Genomic DNA, 23,718 nt, shown 5'->3' with positions numbered 1-23,718 from the left:
CTGCTTATGAGAGCTTAAATTGATCGCGGCTTGGATGCCTTCTAGAATCATGGCTCTAGTTTACCGATCAGTCCTCTGAACCAGTTTTAATTCCTCAGTCCTTCCATTTGTAATGTTACATTTCTCCGTCACAGGCACCAGAGCGAGCTTCAGATGGAGGCGACCTACACGTATGAGTTCAACCAGATGGGAGAAAGAGTAACGAGCAGGCTGAAGCGACTTGGAGTGGCCGACAGAACGTCTCCCCCACCAGCAGAGGACTGTGAATAGGCAGAACAGCCCCCAGCACACTTCCAGCAACACACCTCCAAACAGGTTCCGAGTGCACACACACTCACACACGAATAAACACAATCGCAGGACTACAGATATGCATTATACCCATCCTACTCTCCCATACCAGACTCTACATTTGTCTGCCCTGCCACTTCTGTAAAATAAAACCTGGTTACTTCCTCGCCCACCGGTAAGCCTCCCTCCCACCCACTCAAAATTACCAGCCAGCTCTCCTCCTGTGCACTCACAAAGCCTGGGAATTTGTTATCCCTCCACCCACACAGATCCATGTATAAGCACAGCTACAGTATATTCAAAGAAGCCACATCACATTACTTATAAATGTGCTCCGTTAAAAATGATAATTCTGCATTTTTAGGCTGAAATTTAAGGTGTCGTAGAAGCAAAGGACTGCAAATGATAGTGTCATATTTGATCTTTGGTGACCGTTAAATATGTTAAATACCATTCCCATGCTTTCCACTGCTACGACAGTCTTTCCTGCAGCTTTTAGAAGATGTTTCCATCACTAATTATGTCGTCCAAGTCAAAAAAGGACGACCTTTTTCTTAGCATTGATTTGTAATATTCAACTTCTAATATTTGCCCACTGATTTGTCGTCATCCAAGGACTTGGTATTAGCTCTACATTTATTTGAAACCTCAATTCAACATTTAAAAGTCCATATTTATGCGAGTGTTAAACGAAAGCTGCTTAGGTCAGAATTTAATTTCCAGAAGAGCTGACATCCTGTAAACTGACTGGGATGGAGTAAAGTATGTGTCTGCGCTCCCCCCTAGAGGGAGCTCCAGCTCTATGAGTTTTACAGTCAGATTACCCCATTTATTTGTCCTTCACTGAGTGTGCACTCATTTAATGGCTGTGCACTTCATGGAAATATAATAAAAAGAACAGCGCCTCTTTGAAACGCCCTTCTGCAGACGCACGTTTTTGTTTCTTTTAAAAATCACATTTTTTTAGACATGAGGCTGGACACAGAGGAATACTACAGCCCATAGCCGTACGGTGGATCAGTCAGACGTACAGTGAGGTGACAGTAGAGGGTGGGTTTTGAAGGACAGTGTGTTTGTTCTCACTGCAGCTTAAAAGCGACAAATTCTATTCGGAAATGAATTGTGTTACTAACTCTCACGTAATTTATGCATTCGTACAGAATTAGACCTGGAATGGGTGCTTCAAAGGAAGCAATGCAATAGCCACATATTTAATTAAAGCCACAGTAATGATATACATTTAATAAGTAATAGATGGCGTATTAATAGTAACAGAAATTTGTGTGTGAGAGAGAGACAGTGTAGGTTTGATGTGTGTGAAGAGACAGAGAGAGAATGAGGCGATACAGTACAGCAGCACACTCCTGTTACAGTCAGTTTGTATAATTCATCCAGCAGTCAGTATCTATCATTTGGAGCAAAAGGTATGGTGTTGTGTTGGAAATATAGAGGTTCCTTTTACATTCACTTCACTGTACGCTTTCACCCTGTGAATGTACAGTAGCTGCTTTTATTCTTTTCTCCATACTTAGAGACACAGCAGTGAAAACAGGGGCTGTTTTGCTTCAGTAAGCCCAATTTGTGGGTCAGCCCATGGCTGAAAACAGCCACCCCCATTGGCATGTTCGCCAGAATGACCCACCCGTCCTCCAAAATCTTAAAAGAAACAGGACAGAATGAGAAAACAACATTTGTGAGACATAATCTGCCTCTATTGCCGCCTCTGCACTCCATCGGCCACTATTTACCACTCCTGGGACAAACCAAGAATAACCTAAAGCAACAGACTTGATTGCGGCTTTTAACAGCATCCTTTTTTTCCCCTTTCCCTCTCTCTCTTCCCTGAACACTCTCCATCTTCTCTTCCCCGCGACGGCTTTTCACTTCACACCTTTCACTGAATTACTCCCTAAAACTGCCTGGGTGAGAAATTGTGTCGTGGTTTTTGGTGGGTTTCGCCTCAGAGTAATGGCCCCTCAGAGATACTACGTTCTCCCTGAAATGCTTTGACTGGCAACCCGGCAACTTCTGTCAAAAGCTGAAATAAATGTGGTCCGACTTTGAACAAAGTCTTTGGCGTCGTCTGTGTCTGGAATGGCTTCAAGTAGAGCTTTGAATCTGAGGCGCAAGAGCTGTTTAGCCTGGAACATAAAGCACTAACTCTTGAGGCTTTTAAAAGGAATACAGCCTGGCTCCTAATTTTTGAAATCATTTTGGATTGAGCTTGATTCGTGTCTGTGTCTTCAACAAAGGAGAGTTTGTTAACATGTGAGGATGGTCACTGTGCATGACTGAGACAACAAACATAAAACCTCCTCAGCCGTAGAGCCACGTCAGCTGTTTGTCTACCATAAACACCTTTGCTCAGAATAATAACCCTGACATCTTCACTGAATTTCAGCGGAGGGTCATGTTGAGTCTGCTCCACGACTCATCCTTGATGATAGAGAAGCGTAATGGCTGTGACAGCTGTAGGGTGCCCTGAACCATTTGCACAGCAGAATCTCTGAAAGGCCGATCTAAATTTTGCGACAGCACACTTCTGCCTCTGTCAGAACTGAGTGCACTTAAATGGGAGGAACGACCGGGCCGAACATGCCTGTGAGTTGCCCTCTCAAGCGGCCATGTAATGGAAGCACATCAGAGAAACAACAACAGGTGATCTGAAGTTTTGTAACTACTTTACACCAAAATCTGCCCTTGTGATGTCTGTTTCACCATTTAAAAAAAAAAAAGATTGAAGATAGCCAGCTGGAGAGGGAACGCAACTGATCTGCATCCAACGAAAGCTAGCTGGTCAGCTAGCCTTAAGCTAAAACTACGTCACTGCTCATTTTATCTGTAAATGAAAAATACTGATTTTAAACAAACCTCCAGAGTGAAAACTTTAAACCCTTTTCTCAACTGCCTTTGTGCTGCTGTGTGCCTTTGTAGAGCATACAGCTTTCAGCACAGTCTAGTGTAATATTTACAGTTACTACCAGAGGTTGAAATAGATTTGGATTCAACAATTTTGAGAGATTATCAGGTCAAAGTACTCAGGAGTTGTTCGGGATTCTGCTTTCTGTCAGCTTCATGTCTGCTAGAAAGGTAGTGTGAAGACAAGGGAGGATGTGCTCCATTTCTTTTGAGCTTTTAACCTTCATTGATTTATTCATTGATCAACCTTTTCAAATCTACCCTCTGACAGCGCTCAGATCTCAGAAAAGGACCCAAAATTCATTGGTTTCATATTACTGAGAGGTAGCTCGATACCTTGTGACATTGTTTTTAATGGCTACACTCAACTCCAAACCAAAAGTGATCTGTGGTCCTGGGAAAATAACGAGCCACAAACTCGGCGTCGCAACTTGAGTGCTGTGTGATTTCAGAAAGGACAATTTAGTAGAGTCCTTCTCACGGGCCCACTTATCATTGTGGTGCGAAAAGCCGTCTTTTTGTTTTATCACGCGACCATCAGCTGCAGCTTTTTTCTGAATCTTGCAAAAATTGTGAGTCACCTCTGAGTGAGGTGTGTGGAGGTGCTGTGCTTTCAGTGTCTGACGCACTTCAGCTCAAGTTATTATGTGCTGAATGAAACAGTAAAAATGTGAATGGCGGCCCGATGTCTCGTCTAACGACTTGCCCTTTAAATGTCATGTACATTTTTTGTCTTGATCATACTAAGCCCTCACTTGCCTTTTTACTCATCCAACCTATTGTGAAAAAAACATCTGAACTTCTGAGTTAATTACTCCTTCGTTCTAGAGTAGCTCACTCTTAATTAGTGCACATTCTTTCCCTAAATTGCACTTACTAGCCTTTATCGCTTGTGTTTGCAGTGTTAATATGTTGTATTTTGAAATGTCAGTGTTTTGCAACCCTTGACATAGCCTGAAGTGAAGCATCATTGCTGTATTGTGACTCATCCCTGACTAGTGTGATGCTATCAGTCTCTGTTAGCTTTCTAAAATGATCACTCCTTACTGTTAGCTTCTACTAAATGGTATCAAATATGTAAAAGCTACAAATAACTCTGCAGAACAGAAAATGGAATGGGGATATTTAAAGAGTTATGATGGACTCTGAGTCGCTTGAATAAATGAAAGCTCTGGTCTACAGCTGATTGGGCAAGTCGCTGTGCTTTCCTATCCACAATGGATTTGGCACATTAACAAATCTCCATCTCTCATCAAGGAAATATTTCCCCCGCCGTCCTGGCTTCATGGCCTGAAGGCAGAGAAACAGGGATGTGATGGAATAGATTCTGCACACAGTCACGCTCCGAGATGTCTTTGGGGGGGAGGACACCGTCAAATGTTTAATTCAATTTCCTGGAAAGATTTAAACCTGTGGTACAGGACCGAGACAAGCCAGAGGGGGGATAGTCTCAGCTGAAGGTGAACAATGACCTGCGGGCGTTGGCCCAATCAAATCGCTCAAACAACCTTGTATGTACTCTGTTTAGATGGTTTCTTTCAAATCTTACCTCTGCTCGAAGCTCAGATCACAGAGATTACAACTGGAAGTTTCTTAGGCTGAAAGTGGAGATGACTGAATCACAGGAGGATCCAAACAGGAAATGACCCAATACTCAAGCAGTTGACAGAGGGATTAATTCTCTGGATTCTGAGAAAAAAGGCTAAATGGAATCTGGGTACTCTTAAGCACAATGTTGCAATGAAGCCAAGGGTTTGTTTGCTTTTCTCTCTCAGTGTAAATGTCCTTGAGGTAGAACTGCTTTTCTCTCAGAGACACACAAAATAAGTACTCAAGCCATGTGCACACACTGAGTGCTTAGAAAACTGAAGCTATTATGAGGGATTCTTTAAAAAAAAAGAAAAAAAAAAAACACTTAAAGTAAGAGTTGCTTACAGACTTGTCCACCAAGTGGCACTACAGACCCCAGAACTACTTTTGTCACACAGGTGAAGCCTCAGTCCCATTTTTTTTTTTGTAAAGAATCACATCACTTTTTCTGTTATTGTTTTTTAGCGAGTCTAATTCAGGCTGTGACAGACTGGAAATATGATTCATGTCAATATGTGGAAATGCTTTTCCAAAGATGCGCTATCCAGGAATCTGAATTTGGTATCCTTGTCAGTTTGATTGGTGGTGAACATGGCTGGCTACATAAAGACCCATGCTTTCATTTCAGATTGTGAGGGGTGTGCACTGTAGCATTAAATAGGCCACCGGCACAAAACGGGGACCACATAAATCCCCCTGACATTTCAGCGGACGGAAATACAAATGTTGATTTTTGATGGGGGAAAAAACAAGCAGCAAATGAAATCCCTTTTTGTCAAGCAGAGTGGGCTGGCCTTACCTTGGATGGGGTATTTCTGGAGGGTCGGAAAATAAACTGAGTCGAGTGTGTCTGCAGCTTTCAGGGTTGTATCGCTGGATTTCATGGTTTCCTGGTACCTCATTCAATTAATTTAATACATCTAAATGTTCACTATTCCGGCCTCATGGTCAGAGATAAGAGGACGTTCATTAAGCCATCTGCATTTCCTGATCTCAGTTGTACATCTTCATAAAGACATTTCCCAGAGAAGGAAATGGGAGCTATTTTCAGCTGTTTTTCTGTTCAAGGTAGAGCTTTACAAGATGTCGGGGTCAAGACCCAAATCATTGTTGTTTGCTGGCATGTTGCAGTAGTTCCTGCTGCCTTATTAGAGAATTCCCTGTTCTACTTGCATCATATGTGTCAGTACTCCGATGAAATTGCAGGTTTATCAAAATATCTGCACCTTACGCCCCCAAAGCAATTTGCTGTTTCCTGTACTTTGCAAATGAAGTGATTGTGATTCAGAGTGGGCTGTTCTTTAAATGTTTTATTAAGACAGTAAAGCAAGAGAAAGGGATGCTGAAATACACAGTAATAACATAAAATACTCTTAAAACTGAGTTTTCAAAGTGCTTTTGCAGACAGTTAAGCACAAATGAAATAAAGGCAGTGATAGAGGATAAAAGCAGCGTACAGGCAAGCTGACTTAACATGTGTCAGTTCATCTAGTTGGAGTGGAGCCTCTACACCTGCAAAGCATTCAGAGCGTCGTGGTGTCAGCGGGTAATTCAGCGCTCACACTTCAGTATACAGCCACCAAAAGGAAGCTGTGGTGCAGCTCTCTTTGTGGAAAAATGGCAATATAAAAGCCTGCAAGTGGGATCCAAATGCCTAATGTGTGCACCTGTACGGTATGCATTCTCTAACAACTGATCACCACCATGCAGTAACCTCACAGATGAGGAAATGTGATAAGAACAATGAGGAATCATCGTCTTAATGTGCATCAGCAAATTGCAAGGATGTCAAATGGAACCATTAAGTAAAACAGTGTAAAACAGAGTCTGAATAAAGCAGGTGAAATAAAGCAAGGATGCACTGAGTGTCTGTCTAGTATAAATCTAATAATCTTCGTCTTTATGAAACAAGGCTACAATTTTGAGGGAAAAATAACATGCTCGCTGCTGAAAATTAGCCGTTTAAAAAAATTGAAATTGTTGAAGTGTGTAGTGAAACTGCTTAAGCCGTAGTTGTTTTGGTAAATGAAATCCAAACACTGAAAGAAGCTGAAATTGGCAGTTAAAATATTTTCAGTTTAAGCTGGAAGAAGTTGAAATCTCAGTTTGCAGAAACTGAGCTCATCTGTTTTTAATCTCTGATGTTTCACTCTACAGAGTGAAGCGTCAGCTGATGTTTAAGCCGTGAAAGCTGTTGCATTGTCCTTTGAGGAATAAGAGACGAAAGCAGTTGAAATATCAGTCAGCTGACGCCTAACTGGTACAAGCAGTTGAAATCTCAGTTGAAGTGGAAGTGTGTGTGAAAGCCAGTGCAGTTAATTATAGTCCAGCCTTGCAGTATTATTGTCATGTTTCTGTAATATCCTTGATGGCTCTTTTTAATTAGGGTCATTAGAGAGACTTGAACCTGCAATTCTTGGCACAAGACCTGCCTCACTGGCTCAGATAATCCTTTCAAAAGAAGAACTCCTGCTCTTCTATCACTCTCCGTGTGACAGCAGTGCCTTTGTAGTGTAAGATAATTAGAAACCCTAAGTGGTCTTAACATTGGTGGATTTCTTCCAGTTAAAGCCAATCCCCAGTAAGTGAAACTGAGGTCTTTCTGTTAATCTCCTCGTGCTGATGGCCAGTGTTGCGTCTGTCATACTCAAGATAACTTCAAAGATAACCGTTTGCCCATTTGAACTGAAATCACAATTGCTCACTTGCTGCCATGGCTGCTAATGTTAGCATTGCTAATTTGCAATCATCTGTGCTCTCCGAGACGAGTCTGCTGTGGCTCTTGTGGTTTTTTTTCACCTCATTTCGCAGCCATGTTCACAATCATACCCAAGAGAGTCAGTGCCACTTAAAGACTCCAGTGAAGAGTGTTGCTTTCGGGGGTTACCGATGCATGAGCGCTGTAGGAAAAGCTGTTTTTGTATGTGAGACACAGAACAACATAAGAACATCAGAAAGGTGGTTACCAGGTGCTTGTTTACCACTAATTATCGTAGTAACCACAGCACAAACACAGTGAAGTAAGCTTACAGGCTCCAAGCGATCTATCCAATTACTGAGCTAGAAAAGCCCATTGTAGCCAACGGTATTCCCAGTGAGCGTTTCCTCTTTTTTTAAATACTTTCTTTCCATTCTCATTTCATTTGATTGTATGCAGGTTAGTCCCTTTGAGACTGGCCCTGCTGTCAAGGGAGACCTGGTCAAGATGAGAAAATGAGAAAAAAACAGGGTAGTCAGTGGTTTTTGAGACAACATCAACAGTTTCATCATCAGTCGGCCCAACAGCTGAATAAAAGTTAAATTTGTGAATTGATCTGGGAGCTAAAAATCCTTCTGCTTTCCTTGTGATGTCCCTCCAATTAGAGAATATCCACCATCTTTTTCAGTCTGTTTATCCTGCTAGCTCTTCTTAACACTGTGTAAATAAATATTATAAATATCACTGGCGAACAGACACTGTGGGATTTGAGGAATCCTTTCAATTAAGATGTGCGTCACAGTTCATACTGTCTTAGCATGTACTCCCCTCACAGTACATTCTTTACCACTGCTGCAAACATTTGAATTGTTCAAAGAGTTTGCACGTTGCTGCCGCACATTTCAGTCCACCCTAATGAGCCTATGATCTCAATCACTAGTCACAAGTCTTCCTCAATACAGCATGATATCCATTTTGTAAATGGTCCCTTTTAGAGTGGAACAGGTAAAGCAGGGTGTGCTGTAGTGTGTGGTGAAGTGTCCTCGAGGTCTCAGTCGTATTCACTACAGAGGTGTTGGACAAAATATAAAAACCATAATTCAGAAAAATGAATTCTACAGCTCATGAGCTATTAGCCAAACGCAAAGTCCTTGATAATACAATAATGTCATAGTTAAATAGTGGCACCATTGGTAACATGTTTGACTGTGATTTCTATAGCGTGTGCAGTATTTGAAATTTAAATGTTTTCATGAACAATCCATGAGATCCCAAACACTCCCACATATTGCTGGCAGCAATCTGCTAGTATGAAATATTTGGCACACTCCGCTACACACGCACAATGTGAAAAATGCACATGTTAATGAAAATGACACACTTTTTTTTAAATGATGTGAAAAATAGTCAGCTCAGGCTTTCCTGGTTGCGTGCCTGGTACTAAAATGACTGTTTTGCTGTCTGTTTTTAAGTCTGGCTCCGTTCCTCTCCTCTCCATCTGACATTTTTTGAGCAAGAGAGCTTCACTTTAATCACTGCCAGATTTGCGAATCCTGCTATGCACTGGGCGTCCTGCCGTAATCAGAGATCACAGTGTGTTTGGTGAACCTCGGAGCCTTTTGTGACTACATTCTCATCCTGGTATGTGAGAACAGGTTGTCAGTTTTGATTTTTATCAGGCAGAGACACATGTTCGAAAATCATCAGAGACTTTGCCGCCTTTACTGTCAAGTTACTTTCAACTTGACCTTGAGAAGTATTTTTTCTTATTTCTTCTTCATGTAATTGAGTTTACAAAACACATGCAATTTGATTTATACTCTTGTTTCCTCATTTTGAACAGCAGCGGTAATAGCAATTTTTTCCAGCTATCAAAATTGCCAAAATCAGACTTAATTAGAGCACAAGTTGTTGATAACTCCCCTCTGTGCCATTGTTCAGGTGTCTGTCTTCACAAAATGAAATGGGTTTGACACACACTATGGTTACAGAGGAGGGAAGTGAAAAAACAGAAGTTTAATTTGAGTTTCAATGTCTTACATGACATCAGTGTAGTGCTGTCAAACAGTATTCCCACACAGTGTCAGTAAACATGTCACTGCTTTATTTTTGCCACTATTTGATGAGATTTTTTCAGAATTTGCTGCATTGGTTTGTTTAACTGTAATATAAAGTAAATGGATTCTGTACTCAGACTTCTTCACCAGAATGGCACAATAACAGATTTACGGCTCTGCACACACATTGCTCACTGACAGATGAGCTGGTCACTTTTGTAGCTGTACCGGCTGAGTGAGCATTGTAGAGTCTGCCAAAAGTCTCAGTTTCATAAGAAACTAACCTATGTTGATGCCTATCCAACTGTTTCAGAAGTCAAAACAAGTTCTAATAAATAATGCAGAGTTTTACTGAGACCTGAGTAAAATTTACTGGCAGCTGTTTTTTGTGACATGGTGTGATGTATGATGGTTAATCAGTGCAGTTCGGATCAGTAGTACCCTCCTTAGAATAGTCATTGGATTATTTTTTATTTGTCGAAATAAGAGTCTTTAGAATATTGCGTTTATTCAACTGAGAGTCTAACAAATAGTGTTTGGGTAAACATCCATGCCTCTAAGGGTTTTATGTGTGTTGGAGAGACAGATGGACCGAAAGCCAGATTACCTGGAGCTGATAGTTTCATCATAGAGGACAATTATGCCTGTGCATTATCATCCTAAGATATCACCAGGGTGCCAGGTCTGGACTCCTCTCATTTCTGCCTGCTCTCTCCTGTCCTGCAGCATTTCACATACAGTATGCTGTCACAGTGGGCAAACACCACAATCCTGTGTTGCTCAGCTTGTACTAAATCTTTGCAGAAATACATGTTCTGCCATACCAGTCTCCACGATAGTATATCAGTAATGACCGCTGGAGGGAACTTTTCATAAGAAAGTTACAACACTGCTTAACAGCTGTGAAAGATGAGGACCTAACAGGATGACATGAAATATGACAAAATACAACAGGAAAAGTCAAACTTTTCAGCAGTTATCCAACAGTTGAATTCATGCAGTGAACAAACAGACAATGCAGGTACAACCCTGATTCCAAAGAAGATGGGACGCTGTATAAAATAAATAATACAGAATGTGGTAGTTTGCTAATCCTTTTTGACATAACTCAATTGAAAACAGCACAAACACTAGATATTTTAATGTTTTTCTGACTGGGAAAGTTGTGGAATCCTCCAAATCCTCCAAAAAATACCTTTACCACAGGTAAACAGGTTCATTGGTAACAGGTGGTAGTATCATGATTGGGTATGAAAGGGGCATCCTGGAAAGGCTCAGTTGTTCACAAACAAGAGTGGAGCGAGGTTCACCACTTTGTGAACAGATGATTGGATAACGGATATACATACATGGGTGATATGCTGTATGCTTTTATTAGCTCAACTCATCCTGCAGCATTGTGCACAGGAATAAAAAGACAAATAAGTCTTAAATAAAAACATGTAGAATCCCTTCTTTCTCAATGACATCAGCTTCTATCAGAACTGGAAAAAACATGACCAAATAAACCTTTAAGTATGCCCTTCAAAACTGTTACTTGGACTAAATAGGGAGTTAATATTCTTAAAGACAGGTGTGAATAAAGTGGATGGAGGAGAGATTTGGCAGGAAGACTTTCAAACATGACACATTTGTTTACATCCAGTCTCTAATGTTTGTGAAGCAGTTCATTTGTTTCATTTAGCGTGACTGCCAAGTGCAGCAGGGTGTCGTCAGCATATAGTGAAATGTGATGATATGAAGCCTCATTAAGGAAGTGATTTAGGGGAAGCATGATTGGAGATGGTGAGAACTCAGCCTTCTGTTTCACCACACTGTCAGTAACTGCACATAGGCTGTTAATTGATAAGAAGGGAAACATCACTGATGCAAGTCCCTGAAACAGTATTAACAGTAAATAATTGACATTAATTTTTCATCCCTGTTTTTATGTCATTTCTGTCTTTTTTATGTGAAGCATTTGGTGCATGTCATTTCTTTGTTCAAAAGCACTTTGAGCCTTTCTTGTCTGAAAAGTGCCATACAAATAAACATTATTATTATTATTATTATTATTATTATTATTATTACAAATACTATATACTGACTTATTTTTGAGGGTTGACATGATAAAATGCTCCACAGGCAATGGTTTAGTAGTGACAGTAAAAATCCAGTGAACACATCTGGCTGTGTTAGAGGAGAACAAACCTGGCAGTATGGATAAAACTCAACTCTGTGAAATTGTGTCTCTTAATGAACCTAAATTGAGTGTTGTACTCAAGATGAGAGAGTACAAGTGAGAGTATGTTGTTTAAAGCGGTGAGAACATGAGATAATGTGTGGCTCATGCATCTTTTAACTGCCTGGCAGAGTTTGTACTTTACCGCTGTTAATCAGATATTCTATACTCATTTCAAGGGAGCTAGTTTTTTCAACAGGGATGTATTGATCCATGTTTTTTCAATCTTGTGAAATGATATCAAGATTATTATAAAGGTTATTGAAGCAATAATACAAGCCTTTTGGGAATGAATGCAGAATCTACAGCTCGCAGCTCTGCGAGGCAGTGCTAACATGCTGGTGTTTAGCAGCTGTAAAGTCACCATGCTCACCATTTTAGTTCATCATCTTGGCGCGCTAAGTTTGGCTAATTAACACGAACGTACTACTGAGGCGGATGAAAATCATTTGCTTTGCAGGTATTTGGTCACAGATAACCCAAAGTACTGCTCATATCTTGACCTGATGATGGTGCTAGATGGAAATTTAAGGGATCATCAAAGTTAGTACAATTCATCCTGAGTGATGCATGCATGGCAGTACCATGTTTCATGGCAATCCTTTAAATAGTTATGTCACTCAAAACCACAGAACTCATAGTGGTGCTGGAGAAAAAGTCAGTATACACCAAGGGAGTATGAATATCTGTACAACAGTTCATGGCCATCCATACAGTAGCTGCTGAGATATTTCAGTCAGTGCTAAAGTGGTGGACAGACTGACCAACAGCGCCATCCCTGGAGCCACGCTGCTGACGTGGTTAAAAAACGACTGGAATTAGCAAACAAGACGGCAACCCTTTTACCATGAAAAATGCAAGAGAAAGTATGTGCTGAATTTTAGATATTCTCTGAGGTTATAGCTGTTAATAGCTCGCTGTTAATACTTGCAGCCATTTTTACAGCTTATAGTAAATAGCTGTAAGATCTTGGGCCGTTCTTTATGTGACCCCTTTTATAACGCTGTCATGTGTAGCTAATTGGCATCCAGTGTAATATGACACTCCAGTCAATGTTATTTCAGAGTTGACACCTCGGCTGAATCCTGATGTCTCAGGTTGTATTTGTGTTATGTTCCCTATGTGTTGCGTATTAAATCCCATTCTGCTCTCAGCACTTTTCTGATTTATTTAAAGATACAGCAGGTGTTACTCACGAGCTCCATCTCCGTGGCCTCAGGCGGACGTCGCCAAGCTACAAACAAGCCAAACCAGCTTACAACTTGATTTAACCCTGACACTCAATTTCACTATCGTCTAATCTGTGGAGTCAGGTGATGATGGGAAGCTCAATCTTGTGAAGCTACACACTTAATGGTGCATTTTCCTGTTGGTGCACGTGCTAACGGTGCGTGCAGAGCTGACCTCGGGCGAGAGGGAAAGTGGTTAGAGAGGCCGTGGAAAGGTCAGGAAAGACAACACAAGATAAAGGCCAAAGAACACAACTGAATGGGCTGACAGTGTTAAGGCTGTGTGACAGCTCACATGCCGAAATTAAAGCGACAAACGTACTCAACCCAGCTGTGCATGCATGTCACGTACCGAGCTGAACAGTGAAGATCACTACAGCACAGCAGCAAACAGTTGTTTCTCAGTGTGGAATCCTGTTCTCCGTCTCACCCTGATCCCAGATAAACTTCCATCGCATGCACATGCTGTTTTGTTACTGTACCGCAGTGGCTGCAGTGCGACAGCCACCTTTTAAATATGTGGAATGCTTTCAATTAAAGCGTGCTTTAGAGCTGCCTAAGTGGGATTTATGCTGCAGGGCTTCATCAGCGTGTGTATGCGCTCCGGGAAGGATTTAGGCCCATAGCACAGTTTTAATCTCCGATACAGATTATGACTTGGGTTTCTACGAAAGGCTTCACTACTGTCAGATACAGTATCATTGGTAGGGGATGTCTGTTGCATTCAGGATTCTATGTGTTGATATTTAATTCATAGCCAGTGCTCTTAACACGCAAAAATGGAGATTCTCTCCTCGTTAAATTTCTCTAAAGCTCATTTTCTTCAATCAAACACCTACATGTGACGAAGACAGGCGAGGAGCGAAAGAGATGAGACATCGTCAGCTTCAGCTCTTATTTAACCCTTATTAACACGTTCCTGTTGACAAGCTCTAAGCGGCCTCGGGGAGGAGATTTTCACACTTTCACACGCTCACAGCTGGGAGCTGCGCACCAATACCAACTGCTTGCCAGTGAAGTGTGGAGCTGATTTTGACATTTCATCAACTTTTAATAGCTTTACTTTTTATTAATGCAGTATTTTGTTGGTAGATTTGCACCAGTCCTGATTTTATTGTGGTCTAGATTTATTGTTCTTCTTTGTGCCCCTCTTGTACCTGCTGCTGTTGCTTTTTTCTGCAGCTACACACATTGAAATCTTCTCCTCTTTGCTGCTGGGCTCAGTGTTTTGCCTTGCTCAAAGGCATGTCAGCAGCGGTTGCTAAAGCTGCAGAGTGTGTTTTTCATTCAGTCCCTCCACCTGCCCAGGTTTCCCCTCCCACTCTGGGCCTTCAGACCAGTTACTGTCCTGTCATCAGCCCACTTTTCCAACCCTCAAGCTCCCAAGTCACGGTCTATTTCCTGACTGCTTATAGAGATTTGCTGGTTGAATGGAAGTGTACTCAACAGGCTTTGAGTGCAGGCTGACCTACTGGCTTCATAGCATGGGCAGAGAGCTTACAGTGGCTAATGGTCTGTTTGGTAAGCCAAAGCTTGGATAACATGTTCAGCGATTGCCTTAACTACTGTGTATGTATAGCTTTAGCTATTAAGTTTGTTATTGTTTTATGTAGTTTTTCTGTGGAGTACCGGTCGAGTAGTTTTCATATATGCTTATTTAGTTTTAGTTTGGTGCAGATTGAAATATCTCAACAGTTGACAAGAATTTGTGTGATCCCCTGATTTACCACTACCATTTTTCCAAAATTCTAATTTGTCCAATATTTTGTGACCATATAGCTGCAAAACAAATGTCATTCCTATCAGCCTCACCTGCACTTTGTTTTTAGTGCTAATTAGCAAATGCTAGCATACTAAGATGCTGAACTAAAATGGAAAAAATGGTTAACAGTAGATCTGTTAAACATAAGCATGTTAACATCGTCATTGTGAGCATATTAGCACGCTGACAGTACCATTTACCTACTAGTGTCCAAGTACAGCCTCACAGAGCTGGCATGGCTGTTGTCTCTTGTAAAATGTGGTCCATTTTTATATTCTCAGCCATCAGATCATCCTGGAAACATCCATCCATGCCAAAACTAAAAGCATTTCAAGTTTTTCTCGTTAGTTTAACTTGTAGCCAGTGTGTAGCCATATGCAACACATTGGAGCATAAGCACAGACACATTGTGCATTCCCACTGCATTTGTCAATGGAGCTGTATACTGCCTGACAGTTTTTTATTCTACCCACATGCCTTCACTCGCTCCTACACACACACACACCCCCACACACCCTCACAGGTTGTTTATCGTCATTGCACGGTTGGAGTCAGCTCCATTTCAATCCATCATGTGATTTTTTATAACTGTTCAAAAGCATTTAAGCATCAGAAATATGGCAAATCTGCCGACAAATCGGTGAAAATGAAATCCCCCCCTCCCAGGTAGTCTGAGGCAACCCTCCATATCTGGAGTTTAAATACACATAGTTGGTCACTTTAGCCTATATATGTGTATAGGAGTGCGTGTGGTGAGTAATAATATGTCGGCTGTCATCACTGTCAGCGATGCTGCTGTCGAATCCCTCGGGGATCACACACACACACACACACACACGCATGTAGAGTCACAGGCACAAGAAATGAGCGACACAGCTGCTTGGGAGAGACAGAGAGGGCTGGGGATTACTGAGGGTTACCCATTGCTATTGCAGTATGCATGTGTGTGTGTGTGTGTGTTTGAGAGTGTGTGTGCGTGTGTGTGTGTGTGTGTTTGAGAGTGTGTGTTTGAGAATGTGTGTGTGTGTGTGTGTGCAGTATTCTGGCTGTCTTTGTGAGGACCAAATGTCCTCACAAGAAGAAACTTTGATATTGCCAGTCCTGGTCTCTTTCTCTTTATTTCTTTCTTTTTGCATGTGCATGATTGTGTGTGTGTGTGTGCGTGCATGCATGTGTGTGTGTGTGTGTGTGTACGTGTGTGTGAAAGACCTTGACCTGTTAGTGTAATGTGCATTCTCTCACCCCACTGTTAACCATCCATCAGTGATATTTACTGCTTGGCGCTTCACATAAACACTTGATGAGATGAAATATTGATTTCCCTACCACGCTCTTTCTGTCTCTCTCTTTCTCTCTCAGACACACATGAACCCACACACACACACACACACACGCACACACACACACACACACACACACAAACACACACACACAATTGCCCTGCCACCTAATAAACTGTAACTTCACTGCCTATGTCATAGCTTTTGTGTACTTAGAGTCATAGAGTATCCAGTTAGAATGATTTATGTGTGGTGACTGCACTAATTCATCAGTGGTTTATTTTTGTTTTCCATATTTATCATGGAGCAGAAAGTATAGATACATTGGAAGATGTATTTAACTTGAGGAATGTTTAGTTTAACTGTCATTGAAGAGCAGTTGTTTACCATAAAACAGACCTAGTGAATCAAAGGGCTCACAGAATTTGCCTGCTTGTGCTTTTTGTGGATTTGGAAAAGGTTTTTGGCCAAGCTGCTGAATGAATCCTGTAGGAGTGCAGACTGCCAGGGGTCACTGCTGCAAGCCATTTGGAGTTGTGTCTCTAAGGCAATGCACATTTAAGATGGACAGCACAGTAACCTTAAGCTCATTTTCTTCTTCTCTCTTTGTAACATTCAAAGGGTATGCAGGTGCAGCTGAGGTCTGGAGAGAATCCAGTTCACTGACATTAGGGTGTTATCTGCTCTTTGCCGATGATACTGTCCTTCTGGCTTCAATGAACTGTGATCACTCATGTGCACTGGAGCAGTTTGTTGTCTGAATATGATGTGGATCAGCACCTCAAGGTCTGAGGTCCTGGTTTGCTCTCTGAAAGCTGTGGCACTAGTTCTGGTATCTTGTGGTCTTGCTTATGTGAGGGAGCAGCTGCATTAATGTGGATGTTGTACTGGACTGTGGTGGAGTCAGCTGAGATAATTTTGATGCTTGGGAAAGACTCCCTGTGCACCTCCCTTTGTGGGTGTCCTGCACGGACTGATGCTGGATGTGCTGGTGGATTACCCAGCTGGCCTGGGGGCACTCAGGACTCCCCTGGGAAGAGCTGGGGGAAGTTGTTGGGGAAAAGGACATCAGCCTGCTCTGCTAATTTTGTTGTCACTGTAACCAGGCTGGGTGGCAGCTAGGAATTAGACCAAAAGAATGCTCCTTTCGAGGAAATCCATTCAAAGTGTTATGATATTTGAGTCTGGATTAAAGTACTGGACCGACACACCAACCATAAAGCCGTGCCTTTAGAATGGCCAGAAAATTCAGTTACTTTTTTGGTTTTACAGCAAGAACAGTGTTTTGCTTCAGTCTCATTTATTCTGGAGGCTGCTATTGAATTTGCAAGTCATTATTTTTCAAAACACAACCTCTCTGTCCTTGAAGCTTTAAAGCTAAACAGCCAGTCAGTTGATCAGTGGTGCTGGCTTGTGGTGGAAAATGATATGATTTTTGGTGTGGACTCACCAATATGTTGGTGATTTGATAAGTCACTGATTAGCATGAAGACATCCAGATTCCCACAGTAGCTGAAAATGACTCATTTCACATCTTGCTTGTGTGTAAATGACTCATTCATCTCTATTCTGACTACTGTAATTCACAGTAGAGTATTAGAGAATAGATTTTGAGTTAAAGGTACTCTGACTTTATGAACACTATTGGTGCAATGGTGCAATGTTTTGATGAGCGATGCCCCTTTTTTCCATTCATCACATATGCTTTTTAAACCTGTGTCTTCTGGAACAAAATCACGTGGTTTCTTGGAAAGAAGTTGTTGATTTAGCATTCATGTTGAGCTGTGGTTCTCGCCACCTGATGAATGAAACCACATATTCATTCTCCTTTTAGCTCCGTGTTATGGCCTTTAACCATTTCTGATGAAATATCTGGATCTTTAACTGCTGAATGATTTTCACCGTTTATCGAGTAGTCGCGACCTCTTTCTGCGTTTTTTTTTGCTGGACAGGAAGCGTATGGTGGATTCATCAGGCCTCTTTTTGCTCAAAACTGTTTCCTGTTCCTGGGAACGACACAGATGAGAGCAGTGAGAGTGAACCAAACAGTAAAGTTTGCAGGCTGTAAAACCAATGAGAGCAGCTTTAACCCCCGTTGCTGTGTCCTCAGTATCTGTGGTTTAAACTGCACCTGTGCTTTCGTCTAATACAGTCTGTAATGCAGACATAACCTAAATGCCACCAGAAGGCCAGGTATGAGAGTTTGAACTCAGACCTACTGCACATGTGCTTTGGGTGAGCTGTAAATGAGTAACATTCAGTAAATTGAGCTGAACCTGTTCTAAATAGCTGAGCTGCTAACGCCCCCAATTGGTTCTAGGGAGAAACTCTGACTGTAATCATAACAGTTGGTTCACTAGAACACGGGGAACATTTAAATTACCCTTTATTGGGAGATGGGTGGAGACCCCGGTCTTGCTCAGCTCCCTCCCACCTCCTCTGCAGTCAGAACATTATGCTCCTTTCCACTTTGATATCTAACGTTGGTCATTTTGAGCAAATGCTGCCTTTTATCTGGTGAGTACGTTCTATCAAGATCAAGGAGTTAGTGTCCCTCTCCTTACCTCATCAAAAGGCCTCGAACAGAGCACATAAACCCTGCTCAGTCACTAGCTGTTGAAGACTTCTGCTGCAACATAAAAGCATCCTAACAAACCCTCCCCCAGGATAACTGGAAAGTTTAAATGAATGTATGCTTTGCACACTTCAAGAGCAGCACACTGTTTGGGGTGTGAGCTCTCCAAGGTGTAGCTTTGTGACACCAATAAGGCAGACTGTCGCTTTGTAATGAGTTGAGGAACTGCATCCCACTCTTTGGTTCTCTTGTGGCTGGAGTGGAACAGGCCTCGTGCTATTTTTGACGAGAACTGAAAATACATGTCCGTTCTGCTCAGGCAGGAACAGAGTCGTCTGCTGACGAGCTCAGAGCTCGGGGTAGTGTTTTCTCAGACAACATTCCTTGTGAACATTACATTTATTTCCACGCAGATGTTCCACGCATGACAAATACAGTCGCCCGCTGTTTGCTGTCTTGTATTTTCAATAAGGCATTATTGTTTGGAGGATTCAGCAGCACCTAGTCAATTATCTTCAAGTGGACTTGACAGCGTGCCTTTATTTTTATAGTATGAATGGTACTTTCAGTATCATTATTACCTATGAAGCAAGGGTATGTAATTATTCTAACAGCTGCTCGTGTCCTTTTAAAAGTCTGTTGTGAGTGGACAGTGGGTTTATTTTCTAATCTGGTCTTGGTCTGTGTGCAACCTGGCCTCTGTACAAAAGTAATTGTTTCCTGAATGTCAACAGGGGTGATTTTTTCCCCTCTTTTTCTTTTTCATTTTGGACATTTTGCCATTTATATTATTTATGCTTTGGCTTGCTTTCAGGTTATAATAGGAGTTTGAGCGCTGTCGGCACAGCATAGAGTTTGAGAGAACTGTTCCTGCAGACGCGTGGCTCGGCATGTAAGCCATGACTGCAATCTGTCTTTTCAGTCGTGTTCGTTGGCTACAGATCAGCGGCTCGTGGCGGCTGGTGGGATCTGGTGGGCGAATGAAACGCAACAGCTGATGTTTTCATGATGCAATCCCAGCATAAAGTGGGTAAGAACATCATCAGCAGCCCAACAGTCTCTTTTATTTGGTTGTTATTTACTCAGCAGTTCAGCCTGTGGGCGCCTGTGCATGACTCCACAGTACAGACGGTGGGTGCTGTACAAATGTGATCTCCACAGGCGCTGTTGGCAGCTCTAACCTGTCATCTCCAGTAGAGCTATAAAGTTTATAAACGGCCGAAAATAAGTGATTTTTTTCTTTTCTTTTGTGAACGTAAACCTAAAACAGATGGCCACTTTTCTTTGTCTGTTTGCTTGTGTTCAGCGGTGGCTGTCATTGTTCATTTTATGCTGCTTTTTTTTTCCAAACAAGCTGCAGGCTCTAAATTATGCCTCCTGTGAGTGACAGAATTCTTCCCAGGAAAAGACAGACCAGTCAAGATGCAGGTAGTTTTAAACATTCACAGCTAAAGGTTTAATGATGGGGAAATAGACGATATCATTATTGTTTTATATCAGGAGGTAGAAAAAAGACACAGAGCAGCAAAATAAAAAAAAGGTTTAATGTGGTGGTGATGAACCTATTATGAAATTATCATTCACTTTGGTAGCTCCCCTACCTCTGATAAACCCACTGTACGCTGCTCAGCAAACACATCAGCAACTAGCTAGTGAACATAGTGGAGGATATAGCGAGTGTTGAAACCAGAACTGAGCTAAAAGAGGGAAAATATATAATGAATGCTAAGGTACTGTATACTAATGTTGGTCTGAGTCTGCTGGATGTGTAGATAAGCAGCTGTTTACTAACACGTTAGCAAAAAACATCTTTATAAGGAGATTATATACCAATGTTGTGTGTATTGCTTGACAAGATTATTATCTCAAGTATGATTTTACCTCAAAATGGATGAAGAAATGTTTCCCAATCAGACCTCAGCGTCTAACACAATCAAGTCCAAAGTGCTGTTTTGAAATATTCTGGGTTGGTTCTGCAAAAATACAAAAACAAGCTTTAGTAATACGAGCACATATACACTGGAAACTAAATTAATTGGCATTTACATTACCCCAGGCACCAATGCAGCATATGACAAAAACATGAGAGTGTGCCCAGTCATAGCACCATATTCCAAAGGTTTCCAAATGGCATTTTGATTTGCATGTCTCCTCCTGCCAACAAGAATGAGCAATTAAGACATGTTGCACTCAAGAAAGGCAGGCAGCGCTTGGCAAAAATCACACACTGTGGCTCAACCCTCGGAAAACATGCAATTAACACCTGCTCTTCTACCCTCTCTCACCCCTCCTGGTTCTCAATGATTATTTTGAAAGCTCACACTACCCCATTAAATCCAAAAATACAAGCATGTATGCGCTTTTTCCGCCCGCCTCTCTGACTCACTCATTGTCAAGCACATGAACACACAAGCAGAACCATACAAACGAAAGTCATGTTCTGACACAGTTTAACAGGCCAGCAACAAAGAGCAGCTTTATGTTCTGTTCTGAGTATTTATTATTACCCTGAAAAATCCTCCAGCTCTCCTCTAGTCTCAACGCACACACACGCACGCATCTTATTCCTCTGTGCCATAGAGCTCCAAATATTTAAAAAGTTGTCTACACACAGCTGACCAAATGAACTCATCAACTGTATCAGTGACACGGGATGACACAAAACTTTCTGCAGTTCAGCAAAGACAAGACTGAGATCCTTGTGGTAAGCCCTGAAGATCAGAGACAGGACATCCACTCCAAACTGACCTTGCTCTCTCTGAAACCAGATGAGCAGTTTCTGGTGATACCTTGGATTCAGAATTCAACTTCACAAGTATAAGTAGGACAACATTTTACCGCCTAAAAAACATTTCCAAAGTTAATCCATCTTGTCTCAGTCAGACACTGAAAAACTGGTTCATGCATTCATCTCCTCCAGGCTAGATTACCGTGATGTCCTTCTTGCAGGACTTCCCAAAAGACTGTGGGATGGCTCCAGCTCATTCAAAATGCTGCAGCCAGAGTACTCACTGGGGCAAGAAAAAACAAACATATTACTCATATGCTTAGATCACTTCACTAGCTCACATTAAAATACAGAACTCATTTCAACATACTGCCCACTGTCTATAAATCACCTCTAGGTCTAGGTCCAGGATCCATCTTTGATCTGCTCACTGCTTAAAAACCCTCCAGAACCCTCAGATCAGGCACTCGTCTCCTGGCTGTACCCGTGATCACAAGTAAATCTGGCAAAGGTGCATTCAGTTTCTATGGGCCTGCTTTCTAGACCAAACTACTAAATAACATAAGATGTACCACCACTGTGCAGTCTTTTAAAAGCAAGCTTATAGCTAACCAGTGCCTCCATCTCTCTGTCTGTCTGTCTGTCTGTCTGTCTGTCTGTCTGTCTGTCTGGGTAGGTGTGAGTGGATATGTTGATGGGTGGGAAGGGGTGAATCATTTTTATGAAAATGTTCCTTTACATGTATTTAATATTTGTTCATATTGTATTTCATGTTGTCCAGATTTGTTGTGTGCGATGCTCACTGAGCCTGCTGTGTGTGTTTGTAATGTGCTTTACATTCGACTTGGCTATCGTCCAAAATCCATTGAAAAACATGAATGAGGCACACTGGTCGACATGTACTAAGCACAGTGGTGTGTGTGTGTATGCATGTGCACCTTCTGGTTAAAAAAGACAACAGAGGCAAAGGAGGCAGACAGAGAGTGGACTGACAAGATGCAGGTTTGAGTTGGGCACCAAGACACTTTATTACTCAATATTTTGCACTCACAAAGCAGTAATACTGGCAGCATGTCACGTGTTGCGTTGATGGTTATTATTTCAAAGTTTGTCCGGGTTGAGAATAAAACGTTTGTAGAACGTGGCTGGCAGTCAGCCTCCATATTGCCAGCTGTTGTCCTGAGGTGTCTCTCCTTGGGTTATTTGCTTTGGTAAAAATAACATTTGTCATCCTGGATAACCAGAAGAGTGAAGCTGGAAACTTAAAGACAAATCTAAGTATACAGTATGTTAACTGTATATTATTTAGCTACCACTGCCTGGCTGTACCAAAGAGAAAGAACAGACTGTATTTGCTGCATAATTCTTGAAGATATATCAAACCCACTTATTTGCTTCCTCTGTGTGTGTGTGTGTGTGTGTGTGTGTGTGTGTGTGTGTGTGTGTAGTCTGCAGGAAGAAATGAGGTAGCACACCATCTCAGAGCCAGAAGCCCAGGAACATCAGGAGGAACCTGGCCACACTGAACAGGATCCCAGACCCACCGTCATCCTCATCAAGATGAAGAAGTCATGTGGACTAGCAGACTTGCTTGGTCAGACTTATGGTAAAATCATTTTCATCATCATCATTTGGTTGGACCACAACTGCGGGCCCACCACTACAAACATGGTTTGTCCCTGACTGACTCACTGATTAACTGAGTAGCTGAGTGGTGAAGTGACACCATTAGTGCTTATTCAGCATTTATACATGTAGGATGTGATTTGGTACAAAATGTGTTGGTTTTTTTTTTTTTTTTTACTCAGACACAGCTGAACATGTGATTTGCTACACTGTCTCCTCATACCACCATTTTATTAAAGGTACTTTCATTCTTTTCAAACGTCACGTTTCTTCCTCCTGATTTGTGTTTCTTCCAAGTGGGAATTATTCAGAATTGATCATTTTTGGTTACACACTGGTTCTGTTTGTGTTTATTAAGTAGCAGTCCCTCTTTGTGTTGTGGCACCTGGTGTAAGATAGGTGACATGTTCTTTCATCTGTTCACAGCTTCATCATTTGCCCTTTTTTTAAATGAGGTAGTCCTGGACAGACATGCTTGTCTCTTTTGGGGTTATGCTGTACAGTGGTTTTACCACTTCACAAGCTAAGACTGGGCCAAAGAGCAGACTACGACGCCATGTGAAAAGCTGCAATTAGCTCCTCAAAGATGACTTGAAACTCACTTGAAATTTGTAAGACAAAAGTGGAAAGCAGAGCTTGTTTGAATGATGTGTTCATCACAAATGGTGAAGACTCTTGATCAGCTGAAACAGCTGATTCTCTGGATTTGTCTTCTCATCACTGGGCGCCACGTCCACCACAG

The 23,718-nt window shown here is 41.7% G+C and overlaps 1 protein-coding gene across 1 annotated transcript in view; it reads left to right on the top strand.

The window, feature by feature from the left end:
* cfap221 (cilia and flagella associated protein 221) overlaps positions 1 to 23,121 on the top strand; it is a 41,583-nt gene extending 18,462 nt beyond the window's left edge. Inside the window, exons 25-26 of the mRNA XM_076723763.1 lie at positions 135 to 315; positions 22,806 to 23,121. Of these exons, the coding sequence (XP_076579878.1) occupies positions 135 to 270 (136 nt within the window). The 3' untranslated portion in view covers positions 271 to 315; positions 22,806 to 23,121. The remainder of the gene's footprint in view (positions 1 to 134; positions 316 to 22,805) is intronic.
* The last annotated feature ends 597 nt before the right edge of the window (positions 23,122 to 23,718 follow it).

Source organism: Chaetodon auriga, chromosome 23 (assembly GCF_051107435.1).
Source record: "Chaetodon auriga isolate fChaAug3 chromosome 23, fChaAug3.hap1, whole genome shotgun sequence".
NCBI lineage: Eukaryota > Metazoa > Chordata > Actinopteri > Chaetodontiformes > Chaetodontidae > Chaetodon > Chaetodon auriga.
The sequence above is the reverse complement of the archived record's forward strand: the minus strand, read 5'-3'. Positions and strand labels throughout refer to the sequence as shown.